The 15,912-nt window shown below is 46.6% G+C and overlaps 1 protein-coding gene across 4 annotated transcripts in view; it reads right to left on the bottom strand.

The window, feature by feature from the left end:
• Window positions 1-1,853: 1,853 nt before the first annotated feature.
• Window positions 1,854-15,912, bottom strand: part of Hoxc4 (homeobox C4) — a 38,148-nt gene continuing 24,089 nt past the window's right edge. For 2 of the 4 annotated variants that reach the window (XM_063254872.1, XM_063254871.1), the window contains 3 exons: window positions 4,581-4,697; window positions 3,503-4,462; window positions 1,854-3,011 (listed from right to left, as the gene is read on the bottom strand). In XM_063254872.1, the coding sequence (XP_063110942.1) occupies window positions 2,656-3,011; window positions 3,503-3,941 (795 nt within the window). In that variant the 5' untranslated portion in view covers window positions 3,942-4,462; window positions 4,581-4,697 and the 3' untranslated portion in view covers window positions 1,854-2,655. Of the gene's footprint in view, window positions 3,012-3,502; window positions 4,463-4,580; window positions 5,138-15,912 lie in introns of those variants that run through there. The other 2 variants (XM_063254873.1, XM_023567661.2) reach the window with 2 other exon arrangements.

The raw sequence follows: 15,912 nt of genomic DNA, 5'->3' as shown, positions 1-15,912 counted from the left end.
GGACCCCATTCTGGGTGGTCAGGTCCAAGGCACAGGAGAGCTTTAGTAAAAGTGGAGAAAATTGGAATCACTAGTGAGAAGGCCAGAGGCCAAAATTTTCAAAAATTCAAGTTAAAGGATTTTAATGCATTTGTCAAAAATTATGGATTTCTAATGTTTGCCTTTTGCAGACCAAGACAGAAAGAGACAACAGATACTACGTGTGTGTGACAAAAGAAATAAATACGAAGCTGATAAAGGAGAAATAAATACCCCAATCTTTGAAAAGTTGGTATTCCTGAATTAAATAGTATCTTTTAGTAAGTTCAGGAACAAAATAAATATATATAGTGATTTCCCCCACCTAGTTCTTATCTCTCCAAGTGAGCAAACTTAGGAAAGAATAGTAGATCTCAAGTCATCCCAAACTTCCTTTCCATCTCAGCTTCTTTATGGCTTACAAAGACACCGTGGTCCAGCTCTCAAACTTTCCTTCTCTTTTCCCAAGCACAGTTACACCTTCCCAGCCTTCTCCTTCCCAAAGGCAACTGGCCTCAAGATGATAGCGGTTACAGTCAAATCAGCCCCTAATTCTCATAATCTCATAAAATAACTCCAGATAATTGCTGGCCCTGCTTCTCACACTATAGGCAGCATGTTTTGCTGTCTCTAGGGCACCATTGCGGGAGAAGAAAGTAAACCTAAGGAACTAAGTGATTCTCCCAAACACATAAGCATGTTTGTACGCCCCCCCCCACACCCTACTCCAAGTATCAGTCAGCAACTAGTTTAAGAAGAAATGAATTTAAAATATATCAAGCAGGTTTTCATAACTTGGTTCCACTATTGCCTTTCACTCTAGAATGTGGGATAGAGGAAAGAGGTAAGGATGTGTACCCCAGACTGCTTCTCCCTCTCCTACTGCTGATAACTGCATTCTGAAATTTGGTTAATCTGCCTGAGAAAAGGTTCACCATCTTCTAACTAACAGCAAAAACTGAGCACGCCTAGTTTAGGGCCTGATCTGCAGGACCAGATTTATGTTGGAGCCTTTGGCTTGAAATAATTCTTCAGTTTGTCTTTCCCTTCTTTCTTCTTAGCACACAAGGACAAACACACACACACACACACACACACACACACACACACCCCTCATTCCCATATACTGGGAGGTTGTGGGAAAAGGGTTGTTCCTTGCCTCTTTCTGTTCTCAACACCTGACTGGCCCAAGATAAAAGTTTCAAGAAAATGTAAAAGTCCTTCATTATCTCTAAGCCTCGGTCTTCGGAGGCCTACCCATGGGTGGGGGATGAGGGAAGCCTCTGGCCTCCACTTCACCCTTTTCCTCAAGTTTAAACAAAAAAGAGAAGCCAATCCTGATAGGTTACTTTGCTGCTTCAGGATCATCAGTTCAAAACTTGTCGTCTTCTAAGGAGACTAGATTTCCAGGGAATGTGCATTCCAAAGAAACCCAAAAAGATGAAAACTTTTCTGCTTCCCACTCCATAAACTTGCCTTCTAGTCCTTAGATTAGGCAGACCTACTTGATAGAAGGAGGAGGAAAAAAAGAGGAAAGAGGAGCAAACAAAAAGGGACTGTTTCTAACTATAGAAAAGTGGCTCCTCCACTTCTCCTTAAGTACCATAGGTCTGGCTCTTCTGCAGACTCAAAAAGAAGAGGACAGGATAAATCAGTCACACTCTTCCATATTCCTTATCCCAACCCCCTTGGGGGTTCTTCTAAGCCACTGGAAAATTGGGAGTTGAGAGTTAAGGTTTGTGTGTTTGCTTAGAGTAAACTTTCAAAACTATAGGGAAGGGAGGATGTTAACAGGCCAGGAGGAGGGGATGAAAAGAAACCATCAGACATTGAGGTAAAACTAATTCACATCCACTGGTTTATTATTGATCACGGGGCATTTCACACGGACACTAAAATTCTTTATTGCAAGTTTTACAATAATCAAGTAAATTCAGTCCAAAAACACAATAACCATGATGGGAGGTGAGGGGAGATTCTACCTATAGACTGCCTCTGTGAACCTAAAGTTCATTTTGATTTTCTTTTGGCTCCTGAAACTGAGCAGCTCTGCGAAGCTCTTCAGAAGCATTTAGCTTTGTCTGCTGTCCTCCCCCCTCCTCCAACCCCCCCCCACAATAATACAAAAGAACTTCATAGCTTTGTTCTCCTTAAAATGACTTCCCCCTCACTAACCTCCCCTGGTGCATTTTCAATGCAAAAGGCCCAAGGAAAGAGGGGGGAAGGAGGAAGAGAATGATGAGAATTAGCTTAAAAATCTCCCTTTCCTTTTTTCTTTCCTCATTTCCCCTGAAATTTACCCAAACCAGACTATCGCACCTTGCAATATATAATTCTTTCAACATTTCTCTTAAAAAATAAATTACCCCCCAAAAAATGGCCTTTAAAAAAAACCCAGCAGGTACCATGCTAAGAAGACATCACATGCTTAAAAGGGTCCTTAACAGTGGGAAGGGAGAGAAGGGAAGGGGGCTTGTTTATCTGTTTTGTCTGTTTGCACTTGATGAGGGAGGAAGCGGGAGGAAGAGAGAAAAGAACCAAAATATATATATATATATATTAAATTCTATAAATAAGAGTCAATTTGTGTGTGAAGGAGGATGGGGTGTGGGTGGGGGCAGGGGTGTGAGTTATGTTTTATAACCTGGTAATGTCCTCTGCCCGTTGCTGCTCCGGCGGCGTGGCGCTCTGGGAGTGGTCTTCAGAAGTGCCCGGGGTGGCTGCCGAGAGGGTGCTGGGCCCAGCGCCGGCCGGGGGCGCTGACCTGACTTTGGTGTTGGGGAGTCGGTGGTCCTTCTTCCATTTCATGCGACGGTTTTGGAACCAGATTTTGATCTGCCTCTCAGAGAGGCACAGCGAGTGGGCGATCTCGATCCTTCTCCTTCGGGTCAGGTAGCGGTTGTAATGAAACTCTTTCTCTAATTCCAGGACTTGCTGCCGGGTGTAGGCTGTCCTCGAACGCTTGGGCTCCCCTCCGTTATAATTGGGGTTCACTGGGAGGATGAGGAGGGAAAAGCAAATAGTGGGGTTCAGAGGCAGCAGGCTCCCCGCCCCCCACCCTCACCCCATCCTCAGCTTTGAGGAACAGGAGGAGGGAGTGGTGGAAATAAAGTCATCAAGCTAAATGGGTTATAAAGAAGTTGAAGGAAGCTAGAGACTTTGTAGTGTAATAAGAGGGGAATCCTCATTGTAACGACACTGAATTATTTATGCGCCCTTAGAAAGCGAGCATAGTTTTCACACATACATAACAGATCGTAGCACATGGCTCGGACTGCCCAGAGTAGCTAAGCCATAAAATTTATGGGGGATGTAATTACCCATTCTCGCTCGTAAATCCAGTTCAATTGTGCTAACCCAGAGTCGCTCCTGGAGAGAGAGAGGGGGAAGGAGAGAAAGGAAGACCGGGCCGGAGGGGGCCGGGGAGGGTGGGGAGCGCCGGGGAAGAGGGGAGGGAGGGGGAGCAAAAAGCAAAGTTGCCTACCCGTGCTAACGTGAATTTTTTTCATCCATGGGTAGACTATGGGTTGCTTGCTGGCGGCGCTGGAGGGATGGTCTGGGGCTGGCTGGCTGCAGGCTGGCGGGGCTGGGGACGGGGAAGCAGAGGCGCCTGAGAGAGGCGCCGGCTCGCAGAGCGGCTGCGATTTCTCGGGGTGGTGGTGGCCCGCCTGGGCCGGCCCGTGGCCTCGCGAATTGCCCGGCCCCTGGAGACTGGTGCAGCTATACTGGCGCTCAGGGTAGCTAGGGCGCGGAGGCGGTGGTGGGTACAGCTCCTGGTGATGATGCTGGAATCCCGATTCCCTGGTCCGGCCGTAATATTCCGGACTGTGTTCAGGGATGTAGCTATTTTGCGAATATTCTTCGCATGGAGGAAATTTCGGATCGATGTAGTTAGAGTCCATCAAATACGAGCTCATGATCATTAATTTCTGGAGTGGAAAATAATTTTTCTCGCTTTGTCGTTTTTCTGCTCCATAAAGCCCTCCTACTAGCTAGCGACCCTGTAAAGTTACTTTCACCATGTGACTCCGCCGGCCAATCACACAGAGCAACCCAGTCCCCGGATAAGGAACCGAATCGCTTTATTCAAAATGTATCCAATTTTTTGTGTGTGTGGTGGTGCTGCTGCTGGGGGGAGATGATGGGGGCATGGCTGGCAGAGACTGGGGTGCCCCCCCAGTGCACACCCCGCTAGACTGACAACCCTCCCCTGCAAGAGGAGATGGGAAGCTCCTAGCTTCCCTGCCACAGCCTGGGCGCTGGAGGGCTGTCGGAAGTGTGTGCTTTAGCCCCCGCCCAGGGTCTCCTCTTCGGCCTGGAATGAACCCTTGGGCCTCGGCTCCAGAGCTTTTCCAACGGTCTCCATTCATGGTGATCGTGTTTCAGGCTGCATAGGTCAACGGGCAGCGCCCCTCTTTCGCAGGAAGAGGAAGTTGAATGAGGACTGGAGTGGAGATTGGATGGGGAGGGGCCCCAGCTAAGCTGAGAGAGCTAGAGAGCCTGGGGTGCTCCCCCCATCCAAGGATCCCAAAGTCCAGCCCCCCTGTCCCCTACACACTCACCCAACCCTCTGGCCATGGGGCAGGCGAGGCAGGGTCCCAGCTGGACCGGGCAAGTAGAGGCAGCAGGATGCAAATGATTCTGACGTCATTTCTGGAGGTCTGGGGGTTGAGCCCCCGCTGAAGAGAGACAGGAAGCGGTTGGCAAAGCAGAGTTTAGTCTTGCCCTCCCCTCTACCCACTGGCCCTCCCTGTCCCAGCCCCAAAGCAGAAGATCTCTTCTACTGCTGGCTCAGCTTTCCATTCTCCATGCTGCCTGGCCTGCTGGCTTCAGACAAGGACCTCCCAGCCTGGCTCCTAAGGAGTTCTGGCAAAGAGGAGAGCTCTCTGCCCTGAGTAGTGCCTTGTGATGTTGCCCAGCCAAGACCCTGGGAGATCGTTTTCCCATTCTTACAGAGGATGGACCTAGCCCAGAGGAAGGCTTGCTTAAGGTCAGATACTGTATCCATGTAACACGTGTGTTTACATGTAAACATATACTCCCAAGAGCCAGCTCCAGGCTGCCTTCCAAAAAGGAGGGGTGAGGTCACCAAGCTGGGGAGGCTGGGGAGGCCTTGGGGGTCTCCAGTGCCTTCCTTTCTCTCCTCTCCCTTTGCAACCCATTCACAGGCAAACCTTGATGGGGGGGTGGGGGGGCAGCTTTCCCAGTCCCCCCTCCCTCAGCTAGAGATGACCACGTCATGCTACCAATTCCAATTAACTGATCTCTCATAACTCAGAGCTGGGGAGGGTAGCAGAAGGGAAAGCCCAGGGAGGGAGCCGGGTCCCCTTGTTGTACTTGATAACAATTATAGTTTAAAATCATAGCTTGCCAGGGCTCGGCTATATTTTACTTGATAACAATAAAAGTGACACATAAAGTTAACTGTTTATGTTTTATTTATTAGACTAAATCTGCCAGCGGTGGTAGGAGCGCTTGCCTCGTCGCTACAGCTTTTATAGGGCTGTAAAACGTCATAAATCAGTCTCGTGGAATCGCCCGCACTCTTTGTGTCGGCGGCGGCGGCGGCGCAGGGCTGGCGGCCGCTGGCTGCCTGCTCCCTCCTTTCCACGAAAAGTCGTAATGTGATTTTTCCCCTCTGATTTTATTATTATGATCGCCGCCGTGATTAGTCAATCTACCTTTAATTCGCCGCCCTACACTGCCTCCTCCCAGCCCAGCCTGGTTGACACTTGAATAAGTACCTTTTAAAACGGCATAACAACTATTTGAGGGTTTAATTAGAACATCTGCAATTAAGGGAATGAGGAGGGGAACGGGAAAAAATAAAGCCCTTGTGAAAGGGAGAAGGCAGGCAGGAGGAGATTCCCAACCTTCTCTCACCACCTTTGGGATACGGAAGTGAGTCCCCACTTCCAAATTATGCTCACCCTGAGGGCTGGAATAAGAGGGAACCTGGGCCAGGGGAAATGCCCAAAGAGACCAACTCCCCACCTGCAAGCCTGCCTTCCTATCCTGCTCCAGTGCTTAGGCTTCTAGCCACCCCAGGCTCACCAGGGCCACTGCTCGGTCTCACAGGGCCCTGCCCCGCTCTCAGTACCTCCAGCAGTTGGGGGAACAGGGGTGCCCTGGAAGATAGTCATCTCTTATAGAAGGTCCCCAAATGCCCAGAGTTAGTAGACAACCCTTGCTCCCTTGGACCTGTACCCTTTTAACGTGAGAACTGGCTGTTTGGTGGGAAGAGAAACTTGTGGCTGTGAGGGAGAGCAGTTGTTTGGTTGGTGGTGGTGAGGAGGTTTTTTTGTGTCTTTGTTTTGTAATTTAATTGGTGAGGGTAGGTTATTGCAAGTTGCTGGGGGAAAGCAAGGAGAAACCAGTACCGAATCCTGAACTATAGAAGTTTGGACTGTGGCCCCAGGATGCCCCATGGGGAGGTCCAAATCTCCAAAGAACTTTGGTAAAGTGAGGATAGAGTTGGTAGAGGAGGCAAAGCTCTTCCAGACCTACCCTCAGTCTTCCTTCTGAGTCAGGCACCTGGCTTTGGCTGCCCCACTCTAGACCCACTGAGAATATTCTCTTCCACACCTGGGAAGGTGGGCTATTACCTAGCTCTTCTTCTAGACTTTATATCTGCCTTTACCAACCCTGCTCCCCATCTAAACCCTCTTTTATTAATCTTCACCTTCATGGACTTGTTAAGGTGCCTTTCCATCATACTATCCCCCATTCCAAGTTTTTGAACTCCTGCAGGTGGGTTGAAAATACCTTCTAGGGCCAGTATGAGAGAGTAGACACAGACGGTGCAGTTGCATCCCATTGAATGTCAGGTCTAGCTTTGACTACTAGGGTTAACAAATACATATGCACATATGCTATTAATATTTATTAAAATATTATGCTCCTTATACATCTATAAATATGTGGAGTTCTTGTTCCAGGCTAGTTCAAAATGAATATCCAGAAAGTGACATCTAGGAGATTCCCCTAAATGTGTCTACACTCATCTACTCATTTGCAAAAAACCCAAAACAAAAAGCCAAAAACCCAAAACAAAAAAGAAAAACCCTCTGGGCTCCTATAGCTTAACAGCAAGAAAGTTGCCTGTCATACGGATAAAATACCTTACCACACATACACATGCAAATATTTTTACCTGGATATTATTATAAACACAGAAATAAAATCCTTTCAGAGGGCTCCTGCACTTAGCAATGTCTTACTTGAGATGGGGAGAGGGTACTAAAGCGGCTCTGGCCTGTGATGAATCCTTGTATCTGGTCCTGTCTTCTTTTGTGCGTTCTCCTCCTGCCTTGCCAGCCCAAGGACTTCCACCTCTGCTCTGTCCTTCACCTTGCTCTGCTCAATTTTATTTTATATTTTTCCTGACCATCTTTCCTGCATTCAAACGCTCTCTGAATGCTGCCCCACACCCCATCTCCTTTCTAAATCTCGATCTGGTTTCTCTTTCGGAAACATGTTTCAGCACAAAGCGCTTCCCTTCTGACACCACTGAAGAAAAATATGTGTCCATTGTGTGTGAGGCCTTATTGTGCCCAGATTACCATACTGACCGTTGGATAACCCATATTCCTCCCCTCCTCAGTAACAAGCTGCTGGCTGAGATCTCAGCGGCTCCACGGATTCTGTGCTGCATTAAAATCTCACCTCTCACACTCTCTGGGTTTTCTAAGGGAGAAAAATAAATGGGAAAACCAATTCAGGATTTGGAGAGCACAGGGAAGGATATAAATAAGGATTATTCCATTTCCCACTCTCTCAAGTGCAGGGTTTTTTTTTTTTTGTACAAGCATGTGTATGTGTTTTATGTTTTGTTGTTATTGTTGTTGTTTTAGGGATTAAAACTGCAGTGTATCTCCTTTTTTCCCTCAAATAAATTGACTTTTAGATGATATGTAATCAGGCAATTCATTTCATTTTGATTTTTTCTCCCCTAGGCAATTTGAAAACCCCAAAGTAAAACAATACTTTCATACCATTTTTTCTTTTGTGTATGTATATGTGTGAACATAGATATAAGTGTGTTTTTGTCCCTTTTAATGCCAGCAGGCAGGGCTAATGTATGCAAAAGAATATGCAAATGCTTAATTGATTTTTTCTTAAATCTCTTGTCAGTAAAAGTAATGAATTGGTCTAAAATGATTTTAATAACCTGGACGTGTCACCAGAAAATACTCAACCCTTTTTTTTCCTCCTGGAATCACTTATAGTTTCAAAAAAAAGCAATCATGGAATGTTAATTTGCCCCCCTTTAAAATATTAAAGATGAATTTCTCTTGTTTGTTCAGAGACCATAGGCAAGGTCCGCTTGTGGATTTCCCCCACCTTGCCTTGCCTTCCTTGGAATTCAATTTTCCTCAAATCTTGTTTAAAGTGGCTTTTTAAAAAGTGGCTGCATTTTAATATTGGTTAGACAGAGTGACCTGCATTTCACCTCGGGTGTTTGACTTGTTCCAATAGGTCACTGCCATGGGGTTATTGATGGGGAAACTCCATTGAAATTTGTCTCTTCGCAAATGGCCTTTAGATCTTCCAGCGAGTTCAATAACTAGTTATAATGTGGAAGGGGAAAAATGAAGGCCCTGGGCTAACGAATTTGATGTTTCATTTTTATGCTGGAGAAATTGTTAGTTAGACATTGGGTTCCCCACCCCCTCCTTCGCTCATCCCAGCCTCACTTCCCCAACATTCCCATCCAGTGCTGTTGGGTTACTATCCCCTTTAAAACTTGGACTGAGGTGTCTTTTTCTTTCTTTGACACAAGCTTTCCTTCTTCTTATGAATACTGTTGTTGTTATTGTTGCTGAAAATTCTGACATGTGGATGCTGGAAGCTTGCTGTGCTAAAGGTTTGAAACCTGAAATTTCTTTTCTGGAGGAAGACTTCTTACTTTAAAAGAACCTTTCATAGCTTCAAAATAACCTAAAAATTAGGCTGGCCTTAGTTTATGGAGGGTTTCCTGGCCTGGGCTTCCAGAATTGAGGAGAGGAAAAGAGACTGCAAACACTTACTTGGAGGTCAGTGAGGGTATCTCAGGGTCCCCTAATCTGTTCTTGGCCTGCGAGCTGCCAAAGACATATGGAATTAGGTACCCAGGACCAAGGAAGGCAGAGGCTGAGAAAGGGAAAATTCACAGAGGAGGGAAGGGAAGCTTGGGTCTCCTCTAGGGTCAGAGTCACAATACACACCAGAAATGTTGGGCAACCACTTGCCCAACTCTGAACTCTGCTCCTTCACAAGGTCTCTGTCTGCTCCCAGGCAGCTCATTGCCCTACATCTGCCTTTTAGTAAACTGGAGGGAACAGAGGAAAATGGGGAGAAATGCAGGTAGCATAAGGACCCTCCTTTTTTAGAGTTCTCAAGGAGTGGGAAAGGAAGAAACAAGGAAGAGGGGAAGATATTTGTTTTGTCCTTGTAAGCCACAGCCAAGTTGGGGAGTCCTTGACTTCTCTAGAGAAGACTCTGTGAGAAGGGACTGCAGATTGCAGCCCTTACCATTACCTGCAGATCATTACCATTATTAACCTCAGTAATAAAAACACCTTCCACTCACAGAGCGACCTGTGCACCTTATTTTTTCTTCTTCCTGGAGCTGTGCCTTCTTCTTTGCCTACAAGGGTCTCCTTGCTCAGCCCAAAGTTCCCCCTTTAATTAATCAGCTCACCAGTTCATCCCCTTCTAAGCCTGGCTCACAGGTCAGAATCATTCCTGCTTGCCTAGAATCCTGGTGTGTGTGTGTGCGCGCGCGTGCGCGCGTGCGTGTGTAAAAATCAAAAGAAACCTATAAGAGCCTGAAACTAGGGTGCTCCTTCCCTCCCTCCCTCCCTCAGTCCCCTCAAACCCAGAAGCAGCATCTTGGAGCCACCTGGGTTGTAGACAAACTTGCCTCGGCATGGCAAATCCGTGGCACCACTGGGAACTGGGGAGCTGCCTTCACCTGCGACTCTCAACCCCATAAAAAAGAAGCCGTTGGAGAACCCGCTGTGGGTGCCTGGGAGGGGGCACAGGGTCTGCTCCTCCCAGCCGAGCGGGAATTCACAGCCTCTGTCACAAACTTGCCGGCAGCCCTGCCGCGCGCTCCGGCCGGCCGAGCCCGATCCCCATGCCGCTCTCCCGCCTCGGCCGGCCGCACCCTGGCCGCCTCGCCTCCTCCGCACCCGGGACCCCCAGCCTCGGGCCTCGCCCCCTCCCTGTTTTAATTACGTGATTGATTTTCGCTTGGGCCGCTTCGGGATGCCTCTGCTTCCGAATGTTTAAGTCTTTCCGTTCCCTTTTTGTATTTCAAGTCCTCTTGATGCGCTGATTCAAAGACGCCCTCGGGGCGCGCGGCCTGGGTCGAGGTCCCGGCAGCCTCGCCCTGCTCCCCCACGAAATGGCCTCGCCACGGAATCCGACACTCACGCGGCGCGGCCGGGACGGCAGCCGCCCCTCGGCGCGGGACTCCGAAACTGTGGTCCTGCCCGTTCGCTTTCTGAATTATGTCGTGCTCCATTATTCTTTGATCGAAAGAATGTCCCCTCTTTGGGTTATCACTTCATGCCTGGTCTCGGAGCTGGGCTCTGTGGCTTTTTATGTTTTTTTGTCTTCACCCAAATAAACTGTGTATTTGAAAGTGGACTGAGACCCCAGGAAAGCCGGCGCCTGGCTGCAGGCTTGCAGGCTGCACAGGCCCGGTCCCCTAGACACCTGGGCCTTGCGCTGGAGGCCAGAAGCACAGCAGAAGCAAATTTGGCCACAACTTTACGTCACTAAGGGCCAGTGGAACTGGAGGTTCCAGCGGGTCCCTACCCCGCAGGGGACAGCGGGATCCAATTTTCACCCCACAACCTCGGACAGAGGCCCCCTCACCTTGGCAGCCCCTTCAAGCACCAAGCACCTACACCCAGGAATGTGACAACGACGACAACGTTCAATCCCCTCCACAGCAGGGACAGGTGAGGCAAAGGAGGAGTTGTTTACTTTATGAAAAAAGAAAATTTGGGGTAAGGGGAGGTAGGGAAGACAAGAATAAAGAATGGGAACCCCTCCTCCCACCGTGGCTGACCTCTTTCCCTTTCGCTCATCTGGAAGGAGAAACTCTTTTCCTCCCCAAACCGCTGGTTTGATGCTTAAACTCCCATTTATTTGTACCTAATAAATACGTCTCTGCTTATTCGCTCATGTTTGTTTATTTATTTTTGATTGTTTCTAAGGAAGTAGTAATGAGTTACTAATATCTAGATATAGATGTAGACATATGTATAATATCTACTCCTCAAGGATAAGGTTGCAAAGTCCCTTTCACTGAGGAAGTTCGGCACAGCTCCTGTTAGTCACAACCTTCTCCCTGTCCCTTGTCCTACCACACCCCAATTCCTGTCCCTCAACCCCTTCCCCCATGGCAATGTTGTTGAGTAAATAAGCGTCCCCCTGTCTTGTTATTAGGATTCTGGAGACGTTGGCATCTGTAGCAATCATTAGTCAAAGCCGCAGAAGCCAAAGGAGCTGAGGAGTTGGACAGAAAAAATCTTGGAAATGATATACAGGAGCTGAGGAGGCATCAATCCCAGCCGATAAGAGCAGGGCTGCCATGAGGGAGGCAGCCAGCTTAATTGGGCCCTGGGCACCAAGAACAACTGGGAAAGGGGCACCTACCAGTTGTGCCATGACTCTGGTATCATTGGGCCCCACAGAAATAGGACTTAAACACCCTTTTCTCTAAATTTCAAAAACCCTGTTATATGTACTGGTGTGTATGTGTGTGTGTGTCTGGGTCTGTGTCTGGGTCTGGGTCTGTGTCTGTGTATGTGTGTATAGACCTACAAGCCTCTGCCCTGAGAGCCCTGGTAGTGGACTCTCCCCTTTCTTCTTCGCCCCTTCTCTTCCATGGCTGTCTTGGCAAGTACTGTCAGATGGGGAGTTTGGGCTGGGATTCCTAGAGTGCGTTTTCAGGGAGCAAGTGACTTGGTTAGACTACAGTTGGAGACAGTCTTGGAGTAGTGATAGAATCACTTACTTTAATAGGCAAAACATCCAAAATATATTTGTTTCCTGTCCCAACTCACTGGATATTTTTATAGGTCGGAGAGACAGAAGGAGACAGAGAGGTACAGTAAGTTTAATTTCTTCTAGAGGGGGATTTATGCCCCTACACACAGATTTCACATTGTGAAATCTCTCTAAATATATCTCTAAACTTCAAGTTTGTAGAAAGCCTGCAGCAACAACAATAAACATCTCCAAATAGGTAGCACCAACACATGGCTATTTTATAGGGTAGGACCCCTGAATAAATCTAGATAAAATAGAGATTGAGCAACACATGCTTAGTTCTTTCCAACTGAGAAGAAAAAAACTCAAACATTCATTTAGATGTTTAGAGAGAGCATTACCAATATACCCCAGCATATATGCAACTATTATAGAAGGATTGGTAATGTACATACAAGAACCAGAGCTCTGTTAAGTTCACTATGGATCTATAAATCTGAAGATCAATAAATCTGCATTTAAATGTGGAGCAGAAAGGGTGTGAATCATATATCCTGATATAGACATAGAATGATCTATAAAAACATTTTCACATATACAACTATAAAGCTCTCTATAAAGATGCATGTGTTTGCTTGGCATCTTAGGAATGGAGAGGATTCTCTGGTGTTTGTGGGTTTGAGGTGTTCCAGTCCAGACCCATAGCTCAGCAGGGAGTGATCTGGGGTTCTTAGGATATCTTTTGGGAGGAGAATAAAGCTCACTATTTACAAAATGGAGCCATTTAGGTAAAATATATTTGGTTTGGAAACAGTTTGGTAGACAAGGTGTGAAAAGCCTGTAAGCTTTAACAAACACTTGCACCCTTCTTTATGGTATGAAACCCAGACACAGACTGTAGTTTCCTCCATTCTCATGGAGCTAGATGAGGTTTCTTGTATACCTCACTTCTATCTCGTTTAGTTCGTGGTTTTCATAAGTTCTCTCTCTCTCTGTCTCTCTCTCTCTCTCTCTCTCTCTCTCTCTCTGTGTGTGTGTGTGTGTGTCTCTCTCTCTCTCTCTCTCTCTCACACACACACACACACACACACACACACACACACACCATTCTTGCATGTCAAGAAGCTTGGGAAAGACGTTACAAGGAGAAATCAGTCCCAGAAGACAGGAGAGCCTATAAGAATCATAATACCTACAGTCAGACTCTGAAGCTGTTTGTCTTTGAAATTAATTCCTTTCTGATTAAAGAGATGGAGGGAAAAATAAATAAATAAATAAATAAATAAGAGTTGGAGGGCCAGAGTCTGCATGGCAAAATATGAAAAATTGCACTTTTAATATCTGGAACTTGGTACAGGATCACCAACTGACTCTTCTTATTGGAGCCAGAGGACTCAGGGGGTTCTGAAAGAGCTCCTTATCCCTTAAAAAATTTCCTTAAAAAAGTCTCCTTTGGGAAGGTAGGCAGTAGTAGTTTCAGATGGGCTTGGGGAAATGCAATCCAATCTAGCTGGCCAGATTGGGGGAGAGTGATTTACAAACCAAAACCTCAGATGCTACTTCCTGAGAAGCCTCCAGATCAAAACAGCCTCCTCTAGGCGTTTATGACCCCATCTCTACTCCCAACAGGAATAGCATCCTCAATAAAACCTTGGCCCACACCCCCATTCTCTACCCAGAGGAGGGGTAAGACATACAGTCTGAAATGAGGGATCTGACCCTTTCCTTGTTCTCTTGTTCACACATGAATACACACACACACACGCACACGCACACGCACACGCACACAGAGTTTTCCTACCAGAAAGTTGACTGTATTAATGAAGAATTTTCTAGAAAAAATTTCCCCTATGTCTGAACAAAGAAGAAGTCTTAAGGGGTTTAAGAGTTTAAACCTGGAACAGCAGAAAAGTGGATTCAATCACATAAGGATCTTCCTTTCTGGCTCTCCAACTCTACACAATTCAATCTGAGCAGAACACTGAGTATTACCAAAGGCTTGGAGTCAACTATCCATAGAGGCTGCTCTAGGTTTTAAGCTCAGGGCTGAAAGAGTGAGGGTGGAGTGGAGAGGACAAAAGGCTTCTATTCTAGCCTGCACTGATGAGAAGAATGGAGTGGGACAAGACTGGGAAGTTGGTTGGAGGCTGGTTTACTGTTTGCAGCCCAGTTGTCTCATCCCTTCAAATCTCATGTGGATACCTATAGATCTCTTTTCACCTTCAAGTATCCTGGTATTCAGAGACAGTGAGTGAGAGACCAAAGATCTTTAAAGGGACAAACCAGACTGCTTCTTCTCTCTGGGGTCTGTGGCACAATAGGAAAAAATTCTAGGAAGTGAGCCCATATTTCCATTGGCCCCATTCCATTCATGGAGCCACAGAGGACAGAACTAGGAGAGTTCTACTATCTGCCCCCCATACTGCTCTCCCGCTGACTCACCAGCATGCCCTCTATACAACTCTGTTATAGCTTGTAGAGATGTTCTTAGAGTTCTGAGCAAGGTCCTGGGTGACTTGGTTCAACTCTCCTGGGTCTCACTGTATATGTATACACACACACACACACACACACACACACACACACACACACACACAAAATCCCCTTTTACCCCCCACTAAACCTCAGGAATGGGGGAAGGAGATGGATCCCAGAGTTTCATAGAGCTTAAGGACAAAGATCTCTGTCACTAAAATTCTTAGGCCCAGACCCTTCTTGGCTTTTCCTTTAACTCCATGAAAGCAGCCAGGGAGATTTTATCAGAATAGACACATCATTAAAGGTTACAAGGATCCAATAAAGGGTGTTTCTGTGTGACTTTCTTGGCCCTCTTAACAGCAGAGCCTTCTTCTTATGTGGAACCCCTAACTCTAAAAGCCCTAAATTGACACATTAATTACAAGTTTTCTTTCTTCTCCACTTCCAAAGCCTTTAGAGGCTGTAGCTGTCCCACCACATTGCAGGTTTAGAGGGATGGTGCCTGTTCTCCCAGCAAAAAAGACAGACTTAAACACAGGATAATGATATTTCAGCACTCTCACCCCCAAAATAGCTCAAAGCCAACATTGAGGGACACAGAAATACTTTACTTGGGTACTGGAAGGAATTAAGGCATTCTGAATATCTCTTCCCAGTGCCCATGTGGACAGAACCAATTCAATCCCAGCCCATCTGTCTTTCTTTCCTCACCCATGATGGGATCTGGGAAGTCCAGAGTGAAATGTCTCATCAAAAGGGAGAGTTGGTCTCAGACAGTGCTATCAACCATACCTTCCACTATCGAAAAATGAGTGTGTGCCTAAATTCTAACTCATAAAGGAGGCAATTGGAGCGGTGTGGTTGAAGGTGACTTAGGAAGTGGGGCTCAGTGATTTCTGAGAAGACCTGTTCTCTTTCTGGCTTTTCATCCTAATCCTTCCCAACTAGCCTGTGGTATTGTCCCCAAACTACTCGAATACAAACAAGCAGGTGAGTATTTACAAAGCCTAGCTCAAACCTAGCTATTTCTTTAACTACTATAGCCTATCTTAATGCCTTCACATGCAGGTTTACAGGTGTAAGCAACATAGGCCATCAGAACTCGTGCTCCTTTGGTTAAGGAGTGAAGATCAGGAGAAGGGGTAGGCAGGGACTAGGGGCATCTAACCAGAAAACTACCCTGGAAAAAGCTCTGGAGATGAAGGTGGGGGAGAGAATTCCTGGGTCTGGATTAACTGGGTTACTGGCTCAGGCCTCCCCAAGTATTCAGGATATACAAGTATTTCTGGCACACATGTAAACACTCGATGGTATCAGAAGCTTTTGCTCAGAAAAAATTTCTTTCCCATACTCAAGTAAATATAACACCAAAATCTATACTTTCAGTGGCTGTGTCTTTGATAAGTTTTTTTTTTTTTTTTGGTCTTT

The sequence above is a fragment of the Cavia porcellus genome, unplaced genomic scaffold (genome assembly GCF_034190915.1).
Source record: "Cavia porcellus strain 051 isolate PalLab524CR breed Dunkin Hartley unplaced genomic scaffold, mCavPor4.1 scaffold_8, whole genome shotgun sequence".
Taxonomy (NCBI): domain Eukaryota; kingdom Metazoa; phylum Chordata; class Mammalia; order Rodentia; family Caviidae; genus Cavia; species Cavia porcellus.
This window is presented reverse-complemented; position numbering and strand designations above follow the sequence as displayed.